Below are 17,148 nucleotides of genomic sequence, written 5' to 3' on the forward strand. Positions count from 1 at the left end.
GTCTGGCCTGACAGGAGGTCACCGTGAGGGTGGTTTGGATAGATCACTGTGACATCGGGAGGCAGGCCACAGGAAGGACCGGGCCATGCTGGAGACCAGTGGAGAGGCCTCCTCTGCAGGTCACCTCTGAGTTCATTCAGAAAGGCCTTTCCTTTCTGGGGCAGGGCTGGGTGCAAGGAGGTCCCACCTGCCTTGGACCTCAAACTTGGGTACGACGTAACAGATAGGAAGCTCTGATCTGCCCAGTGTGTTCGCTGCTCCTTGGGGGCTGGAGGGGATGAGAAGCAGGAGAGGACACTCAGCCTGCAGAAGCAGGTGCCCAGGACAGACCACCTTCAGATGCAGGACCACGCAGGCTCCCATACCAAGATGAGACAGGGAGTTCTCCCAGTGCTGCTGCCTAAGTGGGTGGCACCCAGCCGTCCCCTGAGCCACCCAGCCCTGGATTTTATCAGTGTGTCCTGTTGAGCCTCCCTCCTGCATTTCTCTTGGACTCATCTGCTGTTACCATCTTCCCAGTCCTGGTGGCATCCTCACTACCCGACTGGCCCCCACTTTAAACTATTAAAGGGGCAAATTAGACCATACCCTTTCCTGGTGTCGTAGTTATCAGCAGATCCTTCTGCTCTTGATAAAAAAAAAAACAAAATGCTCCTCATGGCCTCCAAGGTCGAAGCAACTCTCTGACGTCTCCCTCTGCCACCGGCACTCCCAACCCTCGCTCACTTAGGCCTGTCCGTGCTGGCTTAGCTGGTTTTCTGGACATGCTGCGCTTCTGCCTCGGGGCCTTTGCACAGGCCATCTCCTGCCTGGGGAGCCTCCTTCACTGCTTTCCATGAAACCAGAGCACTGGGGTGCTGTATTTCCTGGGGCACCCCAGATGCCCAGTCTAGCTCAGGCTGTCCTGTCATATTCTGTCATGTCTAATGCACTAGGCTGAGATTTTGAGACTTACCCAGTTGACACTTTGGGCTCTATAGTCGTCTGTTTTGGAGGTTGTCCCCTGACTGTAGAATGCTGAGCAGCATCCCCAGCCTCTCCCTGTTCAGTGCTGGTGGCATCTCCTTTCCAGTTGTGACAACTAAGTGTCCCAGACATTGCCAGATGTCCCCAGGGACAAAATCTGCAGCAGCTGAGAGCTGCTACACTAGACTGGCTGAAGGAGCCTTGCAGGCTGTGTTTCATGTTTAGTGAGGTTCTCAGTGCATATTAATCCAAGGTATCGTCAATGACTAAATGCTGGGAGAAGGAATAGAACCTTCCCTCCTGCCCCAGGAAGCTACCCAGGAGGCTGCTCTCCCTGGCCTGGCACCCTCACTTGGCCTGCAGTGCTGGGCGGGCACCAGGCTGGACTTGTCCAAACTGCCCCACCCTCGCCCCATCAGCAGGACAGGGAGAGCAGGGCTGAAGTGGCCTGAGGAGCCGCCCCTCCACGCCTGCGGGAGGGCCCATGCTGTCCCGTTGAGCCCCCTCAAGCTCTCATCTTCAGGGTCCCAATTCACCAAGTATGGCTGCCGCCGGAGGCTGGACCACAAGATGGTGCACCGAGGCTTCTGCGACTCCGTCTCAAAGCCCAAAGCCATCCGCCGGACCTGCAACCCACAGGAGTGCTCCCAGCCCGTGTGAGTGCCGGGGCTCTCTGGCCCCCAACCCCACTAGAGGACGGGGGAAGCGTCCTGGGGCTTCTGTGGATGGTGGCGCAGGATCAGGTTTCTTGGTGGCTCTGGGCCCCACAGCCCTGAGATGTTTCAGAGTCTTTCTCACTCAACATGTTCTATGGAGTCTAAGGTGTTTGAGGCTGTGCAGTGGCCTCCTCCTTCAGACTTGCTAGAAGGAAACAATAATGTACATCTTTGTGACCCCGTGGACTGTAGCCCACCAAGTTCCTCTGTCCATGGATTTTCAGGCAAGAATACTGGAGTGTATTGCCATTTCCTTCTCCAGGGGATCTTTCCAACCCAGGGATTGAACCTGCCTCTCCTGCACTGGCAGGCAGGTTCTTAACCATTAGGGCCACCTGGGATGCTAGAAATGACAATAAGTACTAATGCTCAGATGGGGAAACTCAGGCTCTGAGGGTGTCGGGCTTGCTTCTGGCCCTGTGGTAGATGTTTCCCTTACAGTTCACCCCAGGGGCTGCAGCCTTGACCCTCCAGAACCGGAATTTGATGGGGCTGCATTTCTGGGCCCAGGTTCCTTTTGCAGGGCCCCGAGCAGGGAAGATGGTGGATAAATAGGCAGGTGGGGGCCCTTTGAGGACAGGTGCTGAGGGCGTCCATGCTGCTGCCCAGAAGGGTTGGTGAGGTCAGAGGGCAGAGTCAGGAGGCTAAGAAAGGACAAAGGCCACCCCAAACCAGGGTCTCCCTGCAATGGGCACGCTTGGGGTTCATGGTCCTCAGGCAGGGGTACAGCAAGCCTCCAGGGCACCTTCCTGACACAGGGAAGATGCGCCTGGAGGAACAGGCTGCCCTGCCCCTGTCCACCGGGGTTTCTCCAGGGGCTGACCATGTGCTGTGTGCCCTGGCAGGTGGGTCACGGGCGAGTGGGAGCCGTGCAGCCGGAGCTGTGGGCGGACAGGCATGCAGGTTCGCTCCGTGCGCTGTGTTCAGCCTCTGCACAACAACACCACCCGCTCCGTGCACACCAAGCACTGCAATGACGCTCGACCCGAGGGCCGCCGGGCCTGCAACCGCGAGCTGTGCCCTGGCCGGTGGCGGGCTGGATCCTGGTCCCAGGTGAGCAGTTCCCCAGCCCTGTGTCCTCAGCCCCGAAACCAAGCTCGGGGGGGACTGAGGTGGCCAGGGTGATCCGCCTTGGCCTGGATGCCGTTCTTGCCCTAGGCCACGTCCGTAGGTCTCAGGGCACCCATGCTTCCCTGGCTACTGTTCTGTGTGAAACTCAGAGGAATGTGTATCTTTACTCTGCAGGGCAGAGGCTCCCATGTGCTACGGGGGACTGGAACCCCAGAAGACTAGGGGCAGCCTGGGCTCCAAGATGCGAAAGGAAGCCTGGACTTTTGTCTCTGGGGCAGAACTGTGGCTAAAAGGCCAATCAGACTTGCAAGAGGGGACATGAGCAAAGGAGGGCTTAGATCTAGCTGAAAAAATAGTGAGGATAGTCTCAGGGGCTGGAGGAGAGTTTTGGGGGCAAGGCTGAGCTGATGTGAGCACTGACATCCAGCCCACATGCCTGGTGGGTCAGGGGTTGCCAAGACCAGCTTTGGGCTCAAAGGTTCCCACAGAAGTTGCTATAGTCATGGTTATGCTTTATTACAATGAAAGTTCTATTGTTGTTCAGTCGCTTAGTCGTGTCCGACTCTTTGCAACCCCATGGACCATAGCATGCCAGGCTTCCTTGTCCATCATCAACTCCTGGAACTTGTTCAAACTCATGTCCATTGAGTCAGTGATGCCATCCAACCATCTCATCCTCTGTCGTCCCCTTCTCCTCCTGCCTTCAATCTTTCCAAACATCAAGATCTTTTCTAATGAGTCGGCTCTTTGCCCCCAGTGGCCAAACTATTGGAGCTTCAGTATCAGTCCTTCTAATGAATATTCAGGGTTGATTTCCTTTAGGATTGACTGATTTGATCTCCTTGCAGTCCAAGGGACTCTCAAGAGTCTTCTCCAACACCACAGTTCAAAAGCATCAATTCTTCAGCACTCAGCCTTCTTCAAAGTCCAACTCTCACATCCATACATGACTACTGGAAAAACCATAGCCTTGACTAGAAGGACCTTTGTTGGCAAAGTAATGTCTCTTCTTTTTAATACAATGTCTAGGTTGATCATAGCTTTTCTTCAAAGGAGCAAGCATCTTTTCATTTCATGGTTGCAGTCACCATCTGTAGTAACTTTGGAGTCCAAGAAAATAAAGTCTGTCACTGTTTCCATTGTTTCCCCATCTATTTGCCAAGAAGTGGTGGGACCAGAGGCCATGATCTTCATTTTTTGAATGTTGAATTTTAAGCCAGTGTTTTCACTCTCCTCTTTCACTTTCATCAAGAGACTCTTGAGTTCCTCTTCGCTTTCTGACATAATGGTGATGTCATCTGCATATCTGAGATTATTGATATTTCACCTGGCAATCTTGATTCAGCTTTTGTTTCATCTAGCCCGGCATTTCACATAATGTACTCTGCATATACGTTAAATGAGCAGAGTGACAATATACAACCTTGACATACTCCTTTCCCAGTTAGAAACCAGTCTCTTGTTCCATGTCTGATTCTAACTGTTGCTTCTTGACCTGCATACAGGTTCCTCAGGAGGCAGGTGAGATGGCCAGGTATTCCCATCTCTTTAAGAATTTTCCACAGATTGTTGTGATCCACACAGTCAAAGGCTTTAGCATAGTCGATGAAACAGTAGATGTTTTTCTGGAACTCTGTTTCTTTTACTATGATCCAACAGATGTTTGCAATTTGATCTCTGGTTCCTCTGCCTTTTCTAAATCCAACTTCAGCATCTGGGAGTTCATGGTTCATGTACAGAGTAGAATCAGTAAAGGGAAAAAGCGCTTGGGTGAAGCATCTGGAGGAAACCAGGCACAAGCATCCAGGTGTCCAGGGTTTTCACTGGGGATCACTCATGGAAGCACAGGGTGCCTGCGTGACTGACATCCATTACTGAAGCCCTGGACCCCAGAAGGAAAGCAGATGCTCACCACAAATAATATTCTTGGTGTAAACCAACCAAACAAGTTGGTAATGCCTGATTCAGGACCTCAGGCACACAGGTATATGCTCTTACCAGACAGACCGTTCCATGAACTCGGTTCCCAGGAGTTAACCAAGGGCTAGTTCTGAAAATAGGCCTTTCTTGGGACTGGGCAGGTTCAAGCAACCCAGTCTGCTGAGTCAGCCCTTTCTCACACAGGAGGCAAGAACTTGAGAATCATCCTTTGGCTCGGCTGGGCTGAGCTGTGAGCAGAGCCAGGAGTCTGGGCATGACGGCTTCTTCTGGCCCCTCCCAGTGTGGTGACGCCAAGGGGGCCAGAGGCTGGAGGGGACGGTGCGGGTGCTGGTGGCACAGAGCTCTGTGTCCAGGGGGAGGGAGCGTCCTCTGCTAACGCCTCCTGGACGCAGGCAGAGCTTTCCTGGTGATCTGCACTGCATAGCCATTTCTCCGGGCCTCAACTCCTCTAGATGGAGAAGGGAAGCACTCGATGCGAGTCCAGAAGTGCCGGGCTCTATCTGGCCCTGCAGATTTGCTCTCTCCAACTCACTTGAGAGCCCAAGAGCCTGAGGCAGCTTCCAGAGGCCAGGGCAAGGCCGGGCAGACCTCTAGCTCACGCTCTCCCCTCTGTCCCTCTCCACCTCCCAAGTGTCGTGGGGTCACCCACTTGGGGAGCCCTTGAAGACCTAGCCTAGCGTGGGAGGTGGGCCCTGACTGGTACTCTTTGTCCGCAGTGCTCAGTAACCTGTGGAAATGGCACCCAGGAACGGCCGGTGCTCTGCCGAACTGCGGACGACAGTTTCGGGGTGTGCCGGGAGGAGCGGCCTGAGACGGCAAGGATCTGCAGGCTTGGCCCCTGTCCCCGTAAGCCCTCTGCATGCAGCAGGTCCGGGGAGGAGGGTAGCCCAGGCAAATGCAGCTCTTCCCACAACTGGCCAAATAGAGCATCTGTGAACTTGAAGGAGAAGCCAGGGCCACCCAGGCCTGGTCTGGGGCCTTTCCCTGGCAGGAAATGAAAGGAACTGGCATTTGCCATGCTCATCTCCAGGCCAGGCCCTAGAGAAGGATGGCATGGATTCAGCCCATCGCTGCCTTCCTGGCACACCCATCGCTGCCTTCCTGGCACTCCCTTTTGGTCTGGGAGAGAAACCAGATTCATGGTGACTGCATGTCAGGGCTCAGCCCATTCCTGTCTGGGTAGGGGTTACCTGTATGAGTAGGGGGTACTCATATTAGTAGGGGTACCTTTGTGAGTATAGAGGGTACCCATGTGAGTAGGGGGTACCCGTGTGAGTAGGGGGTACCTGTGTGAGTAGGGGGTACCTGTGTGAGTAGGGGGTATCTGTGTGAGTAAGGGGTATCTGTGTGAGTATGGCACCCTGTGAGTTGGGTTACCTGTGTGAGTAGGGGGTATCTGTGTGAGTAAGGGGTATCTGTGTGAGTAGGGTTACCTTTGTGAGTAGGGGGTATCTGTGTGAGTAGGGGGTATCTGTGTGAGTAGGGTTACCTGTGTGAGTAGGGGGTATCTGTGTGAGTAAGGGGTATCTGTGTGAGTAGGGCACCCTGTGAGTTGTGTTACCTGTGTGAGTAGGGGGTATCTGTGTGAGTAGGGGGTGTTTGTGTGAGTAGGGGGTATCTGTGTGAGTAGGGTTACCTGTGTGAGTAGGGGGTATCTGTGTGAGTAGGGCACCCTGTGAATAGGGTTACCTGTGTGAGTAGGGTTACCTGTGTGAGTAGGGGGGATTTGTGTGAGTACGGGGTATCTGTGTGAGTAGGGTTACCTGTGTGAGTAGGGTTACCTGTGTGAGTAGGGGGTGTTTGTGTGAGTAGGGGGTATCTGTGTGAGTAGGGTTACCTGTGTGAGTAGGGGTTACCTGTGTGAGTAGGGGGTATCTGTGTGAGTAGGGCACCCTGTGAATAGGGTTACCTGTGTGAGTAGGGGGTATCTGTGTGGGTAGGGTTACCTGTGTGAGTAGGGGTACCAGTGTGAGTAAGGGTACCCATGTGAGTAGAGGGTACCTGTGTGAGTACAGAGGGTGCCTAATGCCCTGAAAGGAAACCAGCCAGAACCCTAACTGTGCTGGGCGCCTTGCCAAGGGCTGGACACACATTACCTCTTTGCTCCCGACAGTTCATGAGATAGACCCAGTCAGGAGTGCCTGCTACAGACCAGGGAGCTCTGGCGGTCAGGTGTGTCTGCCCCAGCCGAGGGGAGTGTAGAGCCAGGATCTCTTGTTCCCAGCACTTCTCAAGATAAGGCGGTGCTGGTGGGGCCTGCATGGGGAGTGACCCTGTGTAGCTGAGGCCCAAGATGCTTGGTGTAGGAGAGGCAGGAGTTGGGCCTGGAGGGTGACTGGGGCCCGCCTGTCCCTGGGACACCAGAGTCCATGGAGCCCTCCTGTCTGGGGTGGGGGGATTGGAGGCCCAGACCCGGTACCCTAGCAGCCACAGGTGCCTGTCTTTTCCCTCTAGGAAACACCTCTGACCCCTCCAAGAAGAGCTACGTGGTCCAGTGGCTATCCCGACCGGACCCCAACTCGCCAGTCCAGGAGACCTCGTCAAGTAACCGGCCCGTTTATAACTCTGTCTCTGCCCTCCAGTGCATGCCCTGCGCCTTGTGGAGCTTGCCGTGGGCGCCCCTCCTCTCTGTCTATGGAAAACTCCCCTGACTCTTCCTGAGCTCTGTTGGTGGAATCTGTTTCTCCGGGCATCTGTGCTCGGCTGTCTCCTTTGGAGCCACCTGGCCGGGAGGGCCAGTCCTGCAGAGGCACGGCCCGGGGCACTGGCCTCTTGTGGGGTGCCAGGACCTGGTGGTGATGGCTTTTAAAGGGGCAAAGATCTGTCGTGGTGCTGGAGGGGCCAGAGGCCCAAGTGTGAATGTGACCACTTTGTGACCGCCTCCCAGGGCCACAGCCCTCCAGGCTGGAGCTGCAGGTTGGAAGTTGAGGGGGCCCCCACCTGCCCCCTTTTAAATGCCGCCTCCCAGCGAGGGAGCCCAGAGGGGTCTCGGGCGTGCAGTTGTGCGTCACCAGCCTGGCGCCCGGCCCGTGTCCAGCAGTGTGCCAGGGGCTCCCCAGCCTCCTCTGCTGCTGCTGCTGCTGCTGCTGCCCCTGTGCTCAATGTGTCCTCCTGACTCGTGTGACCGTGGCCTGCTTCCTGTGGCCTTTGTGCCCAGCTCACACAACCCTTGGCCCCCATACCCGGCCCCTCTTGGGGTTCAGGTAAAGCGGAAGAGGCAGGGAATGTGTCCCTGCGGTGGGACATCGGGACACACCGCCACTTCCATTCTCTGTCCATTTGCTCCAATGGCCTTTCTCATCGTGTGCACATGGCCCCATGCACAGGGGCGAGAAAGTGAGAGCTCAAGGCTGTCTCACGTGGATGTGGCCGCCTACCCGTGTGAACAACTACAGAATTACCTCAATTTTTATTGCTTTTTTGCTTAGATAAAACTATGTAGAAGATGCCTTAAAGTTGAAAGGTAACAGAATTGGCTGCTAGCTCCAGCTTCCGAGGGGAGACATGACCCAGGCAGGAGGCAGGCAGTGCAACCTAGAGGCAGGCGGCCGGCTCACCCACCTTTGGCCAAGGATAAGACTTCTCAGTTCAGGAGGCCTGGCTGAGTCCAGGAGTCCAGGAGGCCCAGGCCTGTGCAGGGCCCCAGGTGCGGGATCACCTCTGTGGAAAGGAGACCCGCTGGAGGCCCTTTGGCCCTGACTGTTGTTGGAGCCCTGAGCGCCCTGCCGCTGGCACGGCCGCACACCAGGGGGTGACTGGCCTGGCCCTTGGTGTGACGAGTGCAACAGTCCAGCCGGCCACTCCCCTCCTGCCCCAGCCCTGGCCCCTCTTCGTAGCGTCCCCGCTGGACAGTGTCCAGCTCTCCCTTGGCACTAATTACTGTTATGTAAATATGCGGTGTAACACATACTAATTCTCACGACTGTTAACTTCCAACTTTGACTTAGGCGATGCGAGTGGCACGCGTGACTCTGGGAAGGTGCAATGCGGTCCTGGGCATTGTGCTCCCTGTCTATATGCACTTTGGTTCATCAGGGATATTTTATTAGTGTTTTGTATGTATCTAATGACGTATTATATAGGTTCCATTGTCGTTGCTTTTCTGGTTTTTTTATGAGACAACGTTAGTGTGTGCCAAAGTGACTGTGAAAATGACCTTTTACTCTTACTAACCGTGGAAAGACTTCCTGTCATGCATCCCACAAATAAACTCAATAAAAGTTCAGTGAAACTGGATGCTTGGGTCTGGCACACTGCTGCCTCCTTCTTTTCACCTCTGTGGCTGACGGCGCTGTAGAGCTGCAGGTGCCGTTCTGGGACATCAGTTCCTCAGTTTCTGATTCCAGTGACTTTCCTGTCCCCCTTACCCTGCTCAGCATAGATGCTGAGGGCCCCTCCCCCACCTGAGGCCTAGGCCCCCTCGCCAGGCATTTTTCAAAATATGATAGCAGCCCATGGAGACACCCCACCATGATTTTTGAACCTTTAGTGCTAACAGGCAGCTTGCAGGAACACCTCGGTTTTCTCCTTGTAGATAAGGCCTCATAGTTAGGAACAGGGCCCGTCTTTGGGATCTGAGCCTGTGGAATGGGAATCTGTGTTTAGTAGTGGAGACAATGTCCAGGTCATTGTGCCCTGAGCCACCATCAGGCCAGTGCCCTGGCTCCTGGCACAACTCAGGGCCTAGGCCAGCCTCCGGAGAGTCTAGGCTGGAGAAGGACAAGGCAGCTGTGGCTCTGAGCTCCTGGCCTGCAGCAGTCACACAAGTGTGTGCCCAGCCATGCCTACCTTGTCTCCCACGGCCTGCCCTCAGGATCCACGGGGCCTGTGTGTCCACTCCCCTTGCTGACAAGGACCACACAGCATGTCAAGGTCCACCGTGGGACCTCCCAATCTGGGCATCTCTCCTTCCCATTCCCATGAAGGAGTCCTGTTCCAGGGCGGAGGGAGTTCATGAGAAATGATGACCACCCAGCACTGTGGAGATGGGCATCAGGGCACAGGGTGCCAGGTAGCAGCCTTGGGGTGGGGGTCAGAGTAGCCATGACTGAGGTCAGCCTGCCCAGAGCTCTGATCATTGAAAGACTCCCAGCTCCAGAGATAGGAGATCAAGACAACTGTGCCTGATGAGCTGTGTCCACTAAGTCTCCTTGCCCAGACAGGTCAGGAGAAATCCCTGCTGAGGGCACCCTGTCTATAGCGTTGCAGGCAGGCCACCAGCAGGACTTCTCCAATAAAACCCTGTTCACAAAACCAGGTGGACGGACCAACGTGCCAACACGTGTGGTTGGCAGACCCCTACCCTAGACTGACGCGACACCGGCGTCTCAGGATCCCCGCCTGGTTGGAGACAAGTGAGGGAGATGCTTAATGCCAGTCCTGATCTTTTGTGAAGGAGGCGGCACAGGTGACGGGAGAGGGCGTCTCTGGGGCAGGGGGGCCCAGTCCCAGCAGCATGGCCAGGCCTGCCCCATCCTTGTTGAGACCTGGCCTCTGGCCTCCCTGCCCCAGCTGATGGCCAGTGCCTGGGGGAGATGCCACACCTAGTGTTACCAAAGCCCCGTGTGTCTCCTGAGGGCAGTAGGCATGGTTTTCACGTGCCTACCTCAGTGGCTGCCAGGGAGGGTAAAGGGGCCAGGAGGGAGGAAGGGAGCAGAGGCTCTGAGCATGCTCCACCCAGCTTCAAACAGCACTGTTCTGATTTCATCTGTCTCAGATCTTGAATATTTAATGTAAAATTTTATCCAAGGTTTTAAAACCCTGAAAGCCACATTTCAGGATCGTTTTAGTTTGATTTCAGGAATTGACCCTCTGTGCAAGACCATCTGCCTTTCCCCTCCACACGTTGGCCTGTTCCTCCGTCTCAGGGTTAGGAAGACCGGGGCTTTTCCTAAACAGCCCATCTGTCCCTAGCTCTTCATGTCGTCAGCCCTTGCCCAGTCATGTTTCCTCCTTATTTCAGCCACTTAGCAGCTCAGAGTCAAGGTTGGGTCCCTCTCTGATGATATATGCCTCTGTATGTTCTTGCCTGTAGCATTGCTATTCTAACATCCACGAATTCCTTGTTTTGGACTCAGTTACTCGCATCTGTCTTATTCACATTGAACACTTACATATTCTTTGATTCTCTGTTCTAGGCTCTGGGATAAAGGGACACCCGGATACAGCTTTGGGCTCTGCCCTTTGTAGCTTTCAGGATAATGAAAGTGTCAGGCATTAGTTACCTTGCTGCTGCTGCTGCTAAGTTGCTTCAGTCGTGTGCGACTCTGTGCGACCCCATAGACGGCAGCCCACCAGGCTCCCCCCGTCCCTGGGATTCTCCAGACAAGAACACTGGAGTGGGTTGCCATTTCCTTCTCCAATGCATAAAAGTGAAAAGTGAAAGTGAAGTTGCTCAGTCGTGTCCGACCCTTAGCAACCCCATGGACTGCAGCCTACCGGGCTCCTCCATCCATGGGATTTTCCAGGCAAGAGTACTGGAGTGGGGTGCCATTGCCCTCTCCAGTTAGTTACCTTACCTGAGAGCAAATGTGGACTTCGTAGCTGTGATGGAGTGCTGGGAAGGGGAGACCCGCGGCACCACTAGACTACATGCTGTGGGATGCCACCTCCAAGGGCGGTCAGGCAGTGCTTGACCGAGGAGGACATGTGTCAGCTGAGCCTCGAGGATGAGGAAGAAGAGAGACATAGTATGTGCAAAGGGCCTGCAGCCACAGGGAGCACCCTGCAGAGCAAGGCAAGCAAGGCCCGAGTGAACCTGGAGAGGTGCAGGAGGCAGGTCCTCATCCTGAAACAAGGGAGGGGCATTCCAGGAGCTTCAGTCTGCGTCGTGATATGTTCATATCTCCAGTTGAAGAACCTGCAGCAGGATAAGTAGATAGGAAGGAGGGAGAAAGGAGACAGGCAGAAAGGAAGCTCTCACCACAGTGCAGCCCAGAGGCAAGGTAGCTTGGCTTGGTGGAGGCAGGAGAGAGGGGAACGTGGATATGTCAAGAGCATCGGGGGACATGCTGATGGACTTGGAGATGACCGGACAGGGGATCCCTGGGATCTGGCTTGTGTGCATGAAGGACCAATCTCTGAGATAGATGATGCCAGTGGAGGTCATGGACTTGGGCTGGACACGTGGAGTCAACTTTTGGCACCTCAGAAATTGAAGGGTATCTAGTAGGCAGTTGTATCCAAGAGTCTGAAGCTCCAAAAGTGTGAGGTTGGTGTCCAAGTAAGTGGGTTGCCACTTCACTGTAATGTGAAATTATAAGGTGGAGCAAAGGCCATGCAGAGGGCAGATGTCAGAACCACTGGCTTTTACATGGGAGAGGGCCTGCCTGTCTGTTATTGCAGGAAATCCCAATGAGTTAGCATAGCTTTACCTGTAGATGTAGAACACGCCCTTCATTAGTGCAAAGAGTAACTATGTCAGGTGTGGTTCCCACCAGTGGCTGCCCCTTCCCTCCTTCCTACCTTCCCATCTCCCCTATGTGGTTCCTTCCAGTAGGAGATGTCATCTGCCCTAAGGGGACTGAGGGGATAGGAGGGCACAGCAGACGGGAAAAGTCTGAAATGCCCATTATGAAGAATAGAGAGTGGCTGAGCAGGGAACATAGTTGGAAAGTGGGGCCCATTGAGGTCAGTGATTAGGAATTTATGATGGATCAAATATCCCCTGTTATATTGTTAGTTTATTCTTCTATGTTGAATGCGTTTTTGTAAATCATCTCAATAACACCTAATTTATGTGTGGAATTAGGTGTTAGCAGAAAGGGAAGCGGGTAGAAATTCGGGAAGAAGACAGAGGCTGAGAACAAGAGGAGAAGAGTGGGTCTTATTAATATCGCTGCAGACAGGGTTGGAGCTAGGCCAAGAAGGAGACAGCCATGAGGAAAGAGGAAACAAGAGAGACAACAGTGGCCTGCAGGGTCAGGGTTCTCCATGCACTGGGACCATGGATGAGCAGATCTTGGGTGGGAAAGAAAGTGGCAGATATGCTGGGCTGGATCTACATGTAAGGCTGGATTGGCCTGTGTGAAGGCATCGAGTTCTGGAGCACTTTGGAAAACGACCAGAAGCCCAGTTGTGGCAGAGCCGTGTGGTGGGTGATGCAGTGGTGGGACACGGGGTGTCACATAAGTTGAGGCAGGTGGAAGAAATCCCAGATAAGTCTGGGTGACTTTTAATTTTTATGTAGGCACTTTTCAGAAGCAAAGCTCTTCTGGGGGATTTGGATGAAGATGGAAACAAGATGTGGAGGAGTATGGCGAGGCCATAACTGAGGCTCTGGGATTTGTTTTCTTGGGTGTTAGCAATTGGTTCTTTTAGGTTTAATTTTGTTACAGTTACAGGTTAAAGATGATTGTAAATAGAGTCAAATTGTGCCACAGAATCTCACTGAGGTTACCCCTGGGATCTCACATGTGAAGATCTGACAAAGCCCAAATTTTGGGGCTTGGAATCACTCCTTAAGAACAGACAGACCTCATTTCTGTCTCCAATTTTGACAGATACTGAAACATCTGGACTCACCTGGGGCCTGCTTGGAGGAGGGGAGCATTGCTCACAGCTAGTGTGACACCACTCCAGGGCGGGGGTCCCCGGACGCCGCCCTGCCCAAGGGCTCCCTCGTATCTAAACCACACAGAGTTTCTGTGTGAGCTCGCTTGCCTCTGTGCTGTCTCTGGGCTCTTCTCAATGCCTCCTCCAGCAAACTGCTTCCTGTGGGGGAAGAAGGTCCCCCTTATCTGTCCTTTGGTTATTTGTCCCACTTTTCTCTTTCAGAGGGCCGCTGCCAAGGTGACAAGTCAGTGTTCTGTAGGATGGAAGTCTTGTCTCGTTATTGCTCCATCCCAGGCTACAATAAGCTGTGCTGCAAGTCCTGTAACCCGCACAACAACCTCACTGATGTGGACGACAGGGCAGAGCCACCCTCTGGGAAGCACAATGACATTGAAGAGCTCATGCCCACCCTTCCAGTGCCCACTCTAGTCATGGAGGTGCAGCCTCCGCCAGGCATACCCCTGGAGGTGCCTCTCAATACTTCCAGCACCAATGCCACCGAGGACCATCCAGAAACCAATGCTGTGGATGTGCCCTACAAAATCCCTGGCCTGGAAGATGAAGTCCAGCCACCCAACCTGATCCCTCGACGACCGAGCCCGTACGAAAAGACCAGAAACCAAAGAATCCAAGAGCTCATTGATGAGATGAGGAAGAAAGAGATGCTCGGAAAGTTCTAATAAAATGGAAAGATAGCATCAATAGCTTTTTTTTTCTTGCTTATAGAGATATTCCATGGCAACTCCTGTGTTGTGGAGATGAAGTCAGATTCCTGACTCCAAAAGGTTTTGAGGAAACAAAGAAGGAGAATAATGTAAATATATAGCTATATTTACATCATACACACACACACACACACACACACACACACACACACATAGTTGTAAGCATGTGGCAACTAGGTTGGTACCTATGTTTCCTAGTCCTGGAATGTTCTAAGTCCTGCACTGGGGTTGGGTGTGGGGTAGAGAGGAATATGGAGGCTCTACACCTCCCATCAATGAGGGACAGCAGGAGGGAGAGGAAAAACCTTTGCCCCAAGTTTCTGAGCAGTGATTGTGAATCTTTTCCTTGCGGTGACAACCCTACTGGAGACGCAGGACAGTTCCTACCAATCTCCAGGTTGAGGTACAAGACCCATGGGGCTCTTAGAAGAAACAGTGATTTATTTACTAAGTGACCAGTCATAAAGACGAATGCAGCGAAGTGGAGGTCATGAATTCCAGCAAACTCCAGGACGAGGTGGTGAGGCAGGTGGCGTGGATGAGTGTGGTCACCAGCTGGCACTCCCAGGCTCTCACCCCTCTCTCTTCTTTACTAACCTTGGCCTTGCTTGTCACCTCTGGCCAGCCTGGCCTCAGGCCTGGGGCTCCCCAGAGACACTCTCTGCTTCCTCAAGTCACTGGAAGGATGAAGGAGGCATGCACTCTGCTGGAAAATCCAGTGAGTGGTCAGGGCTCATTTTTCTGTGTGTGAACATGTAGCTTAAACTTCCCGAAATTACAGGACCCAAGCACATTAGCTCCTTAGCCGGGCCTAGCCTGACATGTAATTCTTAAGCTTTTCACATCCAGGAAGGTTTTAAAGACTTTGTATTCTCACCAGTCATAGATCTTAGAGAACTCTTTCTTGCTCCATTCCCCATTCTGTGGATGAAAATACTGAGGCTCAAGATAACACCACGATGTTTACTTTTTGAGTTTTGAGGTGCTAAATACCTTTATCTGAACCCATGCGTGTGTGTGCATGTATCTGTGTGTGTCTAGGGACAGGTTAAGGTTCTAGGAAACAGTGAGGAACATGTGGGACGATGCCGAGCCATCACACGGCTGAGGACCAGCCCTGCCGTCACCCCAGCACAGCCCGCCTCCCTCCCCTCTGCCACCACATTCCACACTTTCTCATACGTGTCCTCTTAGGAGCTTGCTGGCTCCTGAGAACCCAACTGGAGGAAATATTTCTGAAAATATATCATTAGTGTTACTTATTTAACAAGATGTAGTGTGAAGCACTTCTGCAACCCCACCTCTCTATTATTAGGAAATAGACCCACGGCTTTCCTCTGTTGGCTGAATGCATGGCAACTGGTGCTCCTCACAGACTGAAGGGCTGGGCAGTGCTGGCTTGGGTCTGTTCTAGAATGTTGAGGAAGCTCTAGTCCTAGCCAGAGTATTACTCAGTTTAACTTTCTTGGAAGCCACAGGATGGGAACACTCCATTCTCGTATCTCAGCAAAGCAAGGCTGTGTGTCTTGGGGGCTGGAAGCCTTTGGGGAGAACCCCAGGTGGGACACTCCCAGGGGGAATCTGTCTTTTGCAGGAGGAAGAAAGATGCCCTCTGGGAACTATAGACCACATGGGCATGGCTCAACATGCCATACTTAATGCCTTGGGCCATATATCCACAGAGTTCTCTGGATTAGATGGTCCTCAGAGGTCTCTCCAAGAAGGCAGTGTTCACCTGCTCTGAGACACTGTAAGTTTCCACTGAGCTTAAGGAGGTTGGACAGCTGGCTTAGCAACAGTCCTGAGCTTCCAGAGAGGCTTCCAGAGAGCCTGGGGGAGGCAGAGGCCGTCTTTGAGCTAAGGTTTCCTAATACCAGGTTGAGATTCAGAGGTCCTTTTTGTCCACTGCTCTGGAAAGTCAGCTGAGGGGCCCAAGAGTCACTTCATGTTTGTGGGAAGACTCCGCTGGAGTTTTGGGACCTGGCTCTCTGACCTACTCCTTTTGGAAAACCCATGGAATTTCATGTATAAGCCTTTCATGTGTACTTTAAGGTATTTTGTTTGTCTGGAGTATACAAATGGTGCTCAATAGCAAAGTCTTTATCAGATGAAGCATTTTAACTATGTACTCCCTGTCTGACAGGCAGCTGTCGCATGGGTTATTCTGGTGCTGAACTCAATCACAGTGTTTTTATCTCTCTGATGACAGCAATCAATACATTTGTTTTCTGTAGAGTAAAATTTGGCTCCTTGATTTTATAACTTATTAAAGTAAAAACGTCTGTGTTTTTGCATATCATGCCTGTGTTTGCTTGTTACCTTGACTATACTTGTCCTCCATTCCCAGCTTAAACTTGAGCAGACAGAAGGATGTGCTGCCCTTGCAAAGCCAAAAGGTCTGGAGGGACCAGTATGCAGTGAGCCAAGGCGGGATCCCATGAACAGCAAGAGGCACGCATAAGGACCGATCCCTCTCCCGGTTTCCCATGGAGTCAGTTCTCCAGGAAACATAACTTAGCCAAAGGCTCCCAAGTCAACCTTTAGTTCAAAGTGGAGGTGAAGTATCTCCAGACACTCCCTCCTCCCTGATTACAACCCCTTCTCTCCTATAATTGGGTTTCCAGGGGAAAAGAAAAAACTAGATGTTGAGTTAAATTTTAAATTCAGGAAAACAGCAGTGAACTTGATGTGTGGCAGAACCAATACAATATTGTAAAGTAATTAGCCTCCAATTAAAATAAATAAATTAAAAAAAAAAGTATGGGGAACCTCCCTGGTGGCTCAGTGGTAACAAATCTGCCTACCAATGCAGGAGACACAGGTTCAACCCCTGGTCTGGGAAGATCCCACATGCTATGAAGCAGCTAAGCCTGTGGGCCACAAGTCCTGAGCCTGTGCTCTGGGGCCCACCTGCTGCAACTACTGAAGCCCACGTGCCCTGCAGCCTGTGCTCTGCAACACGAGAAGCCACCACACTATGAACTAGAATATGCGCCTGCTCGCCCCAACTAGAGAAAAGCCAACACAGCAACAAAGATCAAGCGCAGCTAAAAAAAAAAGACACACTTCAACTAAAAGTTATTTATTGTTTCTCTGAAACTCACACTTAACTGACAATCCTGTATTTTTATTTGCTAAATTTGGTAATCCTACTTACAATCAGGATTCCACTTTTA

At 52.7% G+C, this 17,148-nt stretch overlaps 1 protein-coding gene across 1 annotated transcript in view; it reads left to right on the forward strand.

Moving 5' to 3' along the window:
• The window catches only part of ADAMTS2 (ADAM metallopeptidase with thrombospondin type 1 motif 2), a 246,072-nt gene extending 229,801 nt beyond the window's left edge, over positions 1 to 16,271 (forward strand). The window contains exons 18-22 of the mRNA XM_086407913.1: positions 1,490 to 1,622; positions 2,528 to 2,735; positions 5,411 to 5,540; positions 7,149 to 7,238; positions 13,470 to 16,271. Of these exons, the coding sequence (XP_086264039.1) occupies positions 1,490 to 1,622; positions 2,528 to 2,735; positions 5,411 to 5,540; positions 7,149 to 7,238; positions 13,470 to 13,927 (1,019 nt within the window). The 3' untranslated portion in view covers positions 13,928 to 16,271. The remainder of the gene's footprint in view (positions 1 to 1,489; positions 1,623 to 2,527; positions 2,736 to 5,410; positions 5,541 to 7,148; positions 7,239 to 13,469) is intronic.
• The last annotated feature ends 877 nt before the right edge of the window (positions 16,272 to 17,148 follow it).

The sequence above is a fragment of the Bos grunniens genome, chromosome 7 (genome assembly GCF_055505025.1).
Source record: "Bos grunniens cultivar Pamir isolate PY7600 chromosome 7, Bosgru_T2T1.0, whole genome shotgun sequence".
NCBI lineage: Eukaryota > Metazoa > Chordata > Mammalia > Artiodactyla > Bovidae > Bos > Bos grunniens.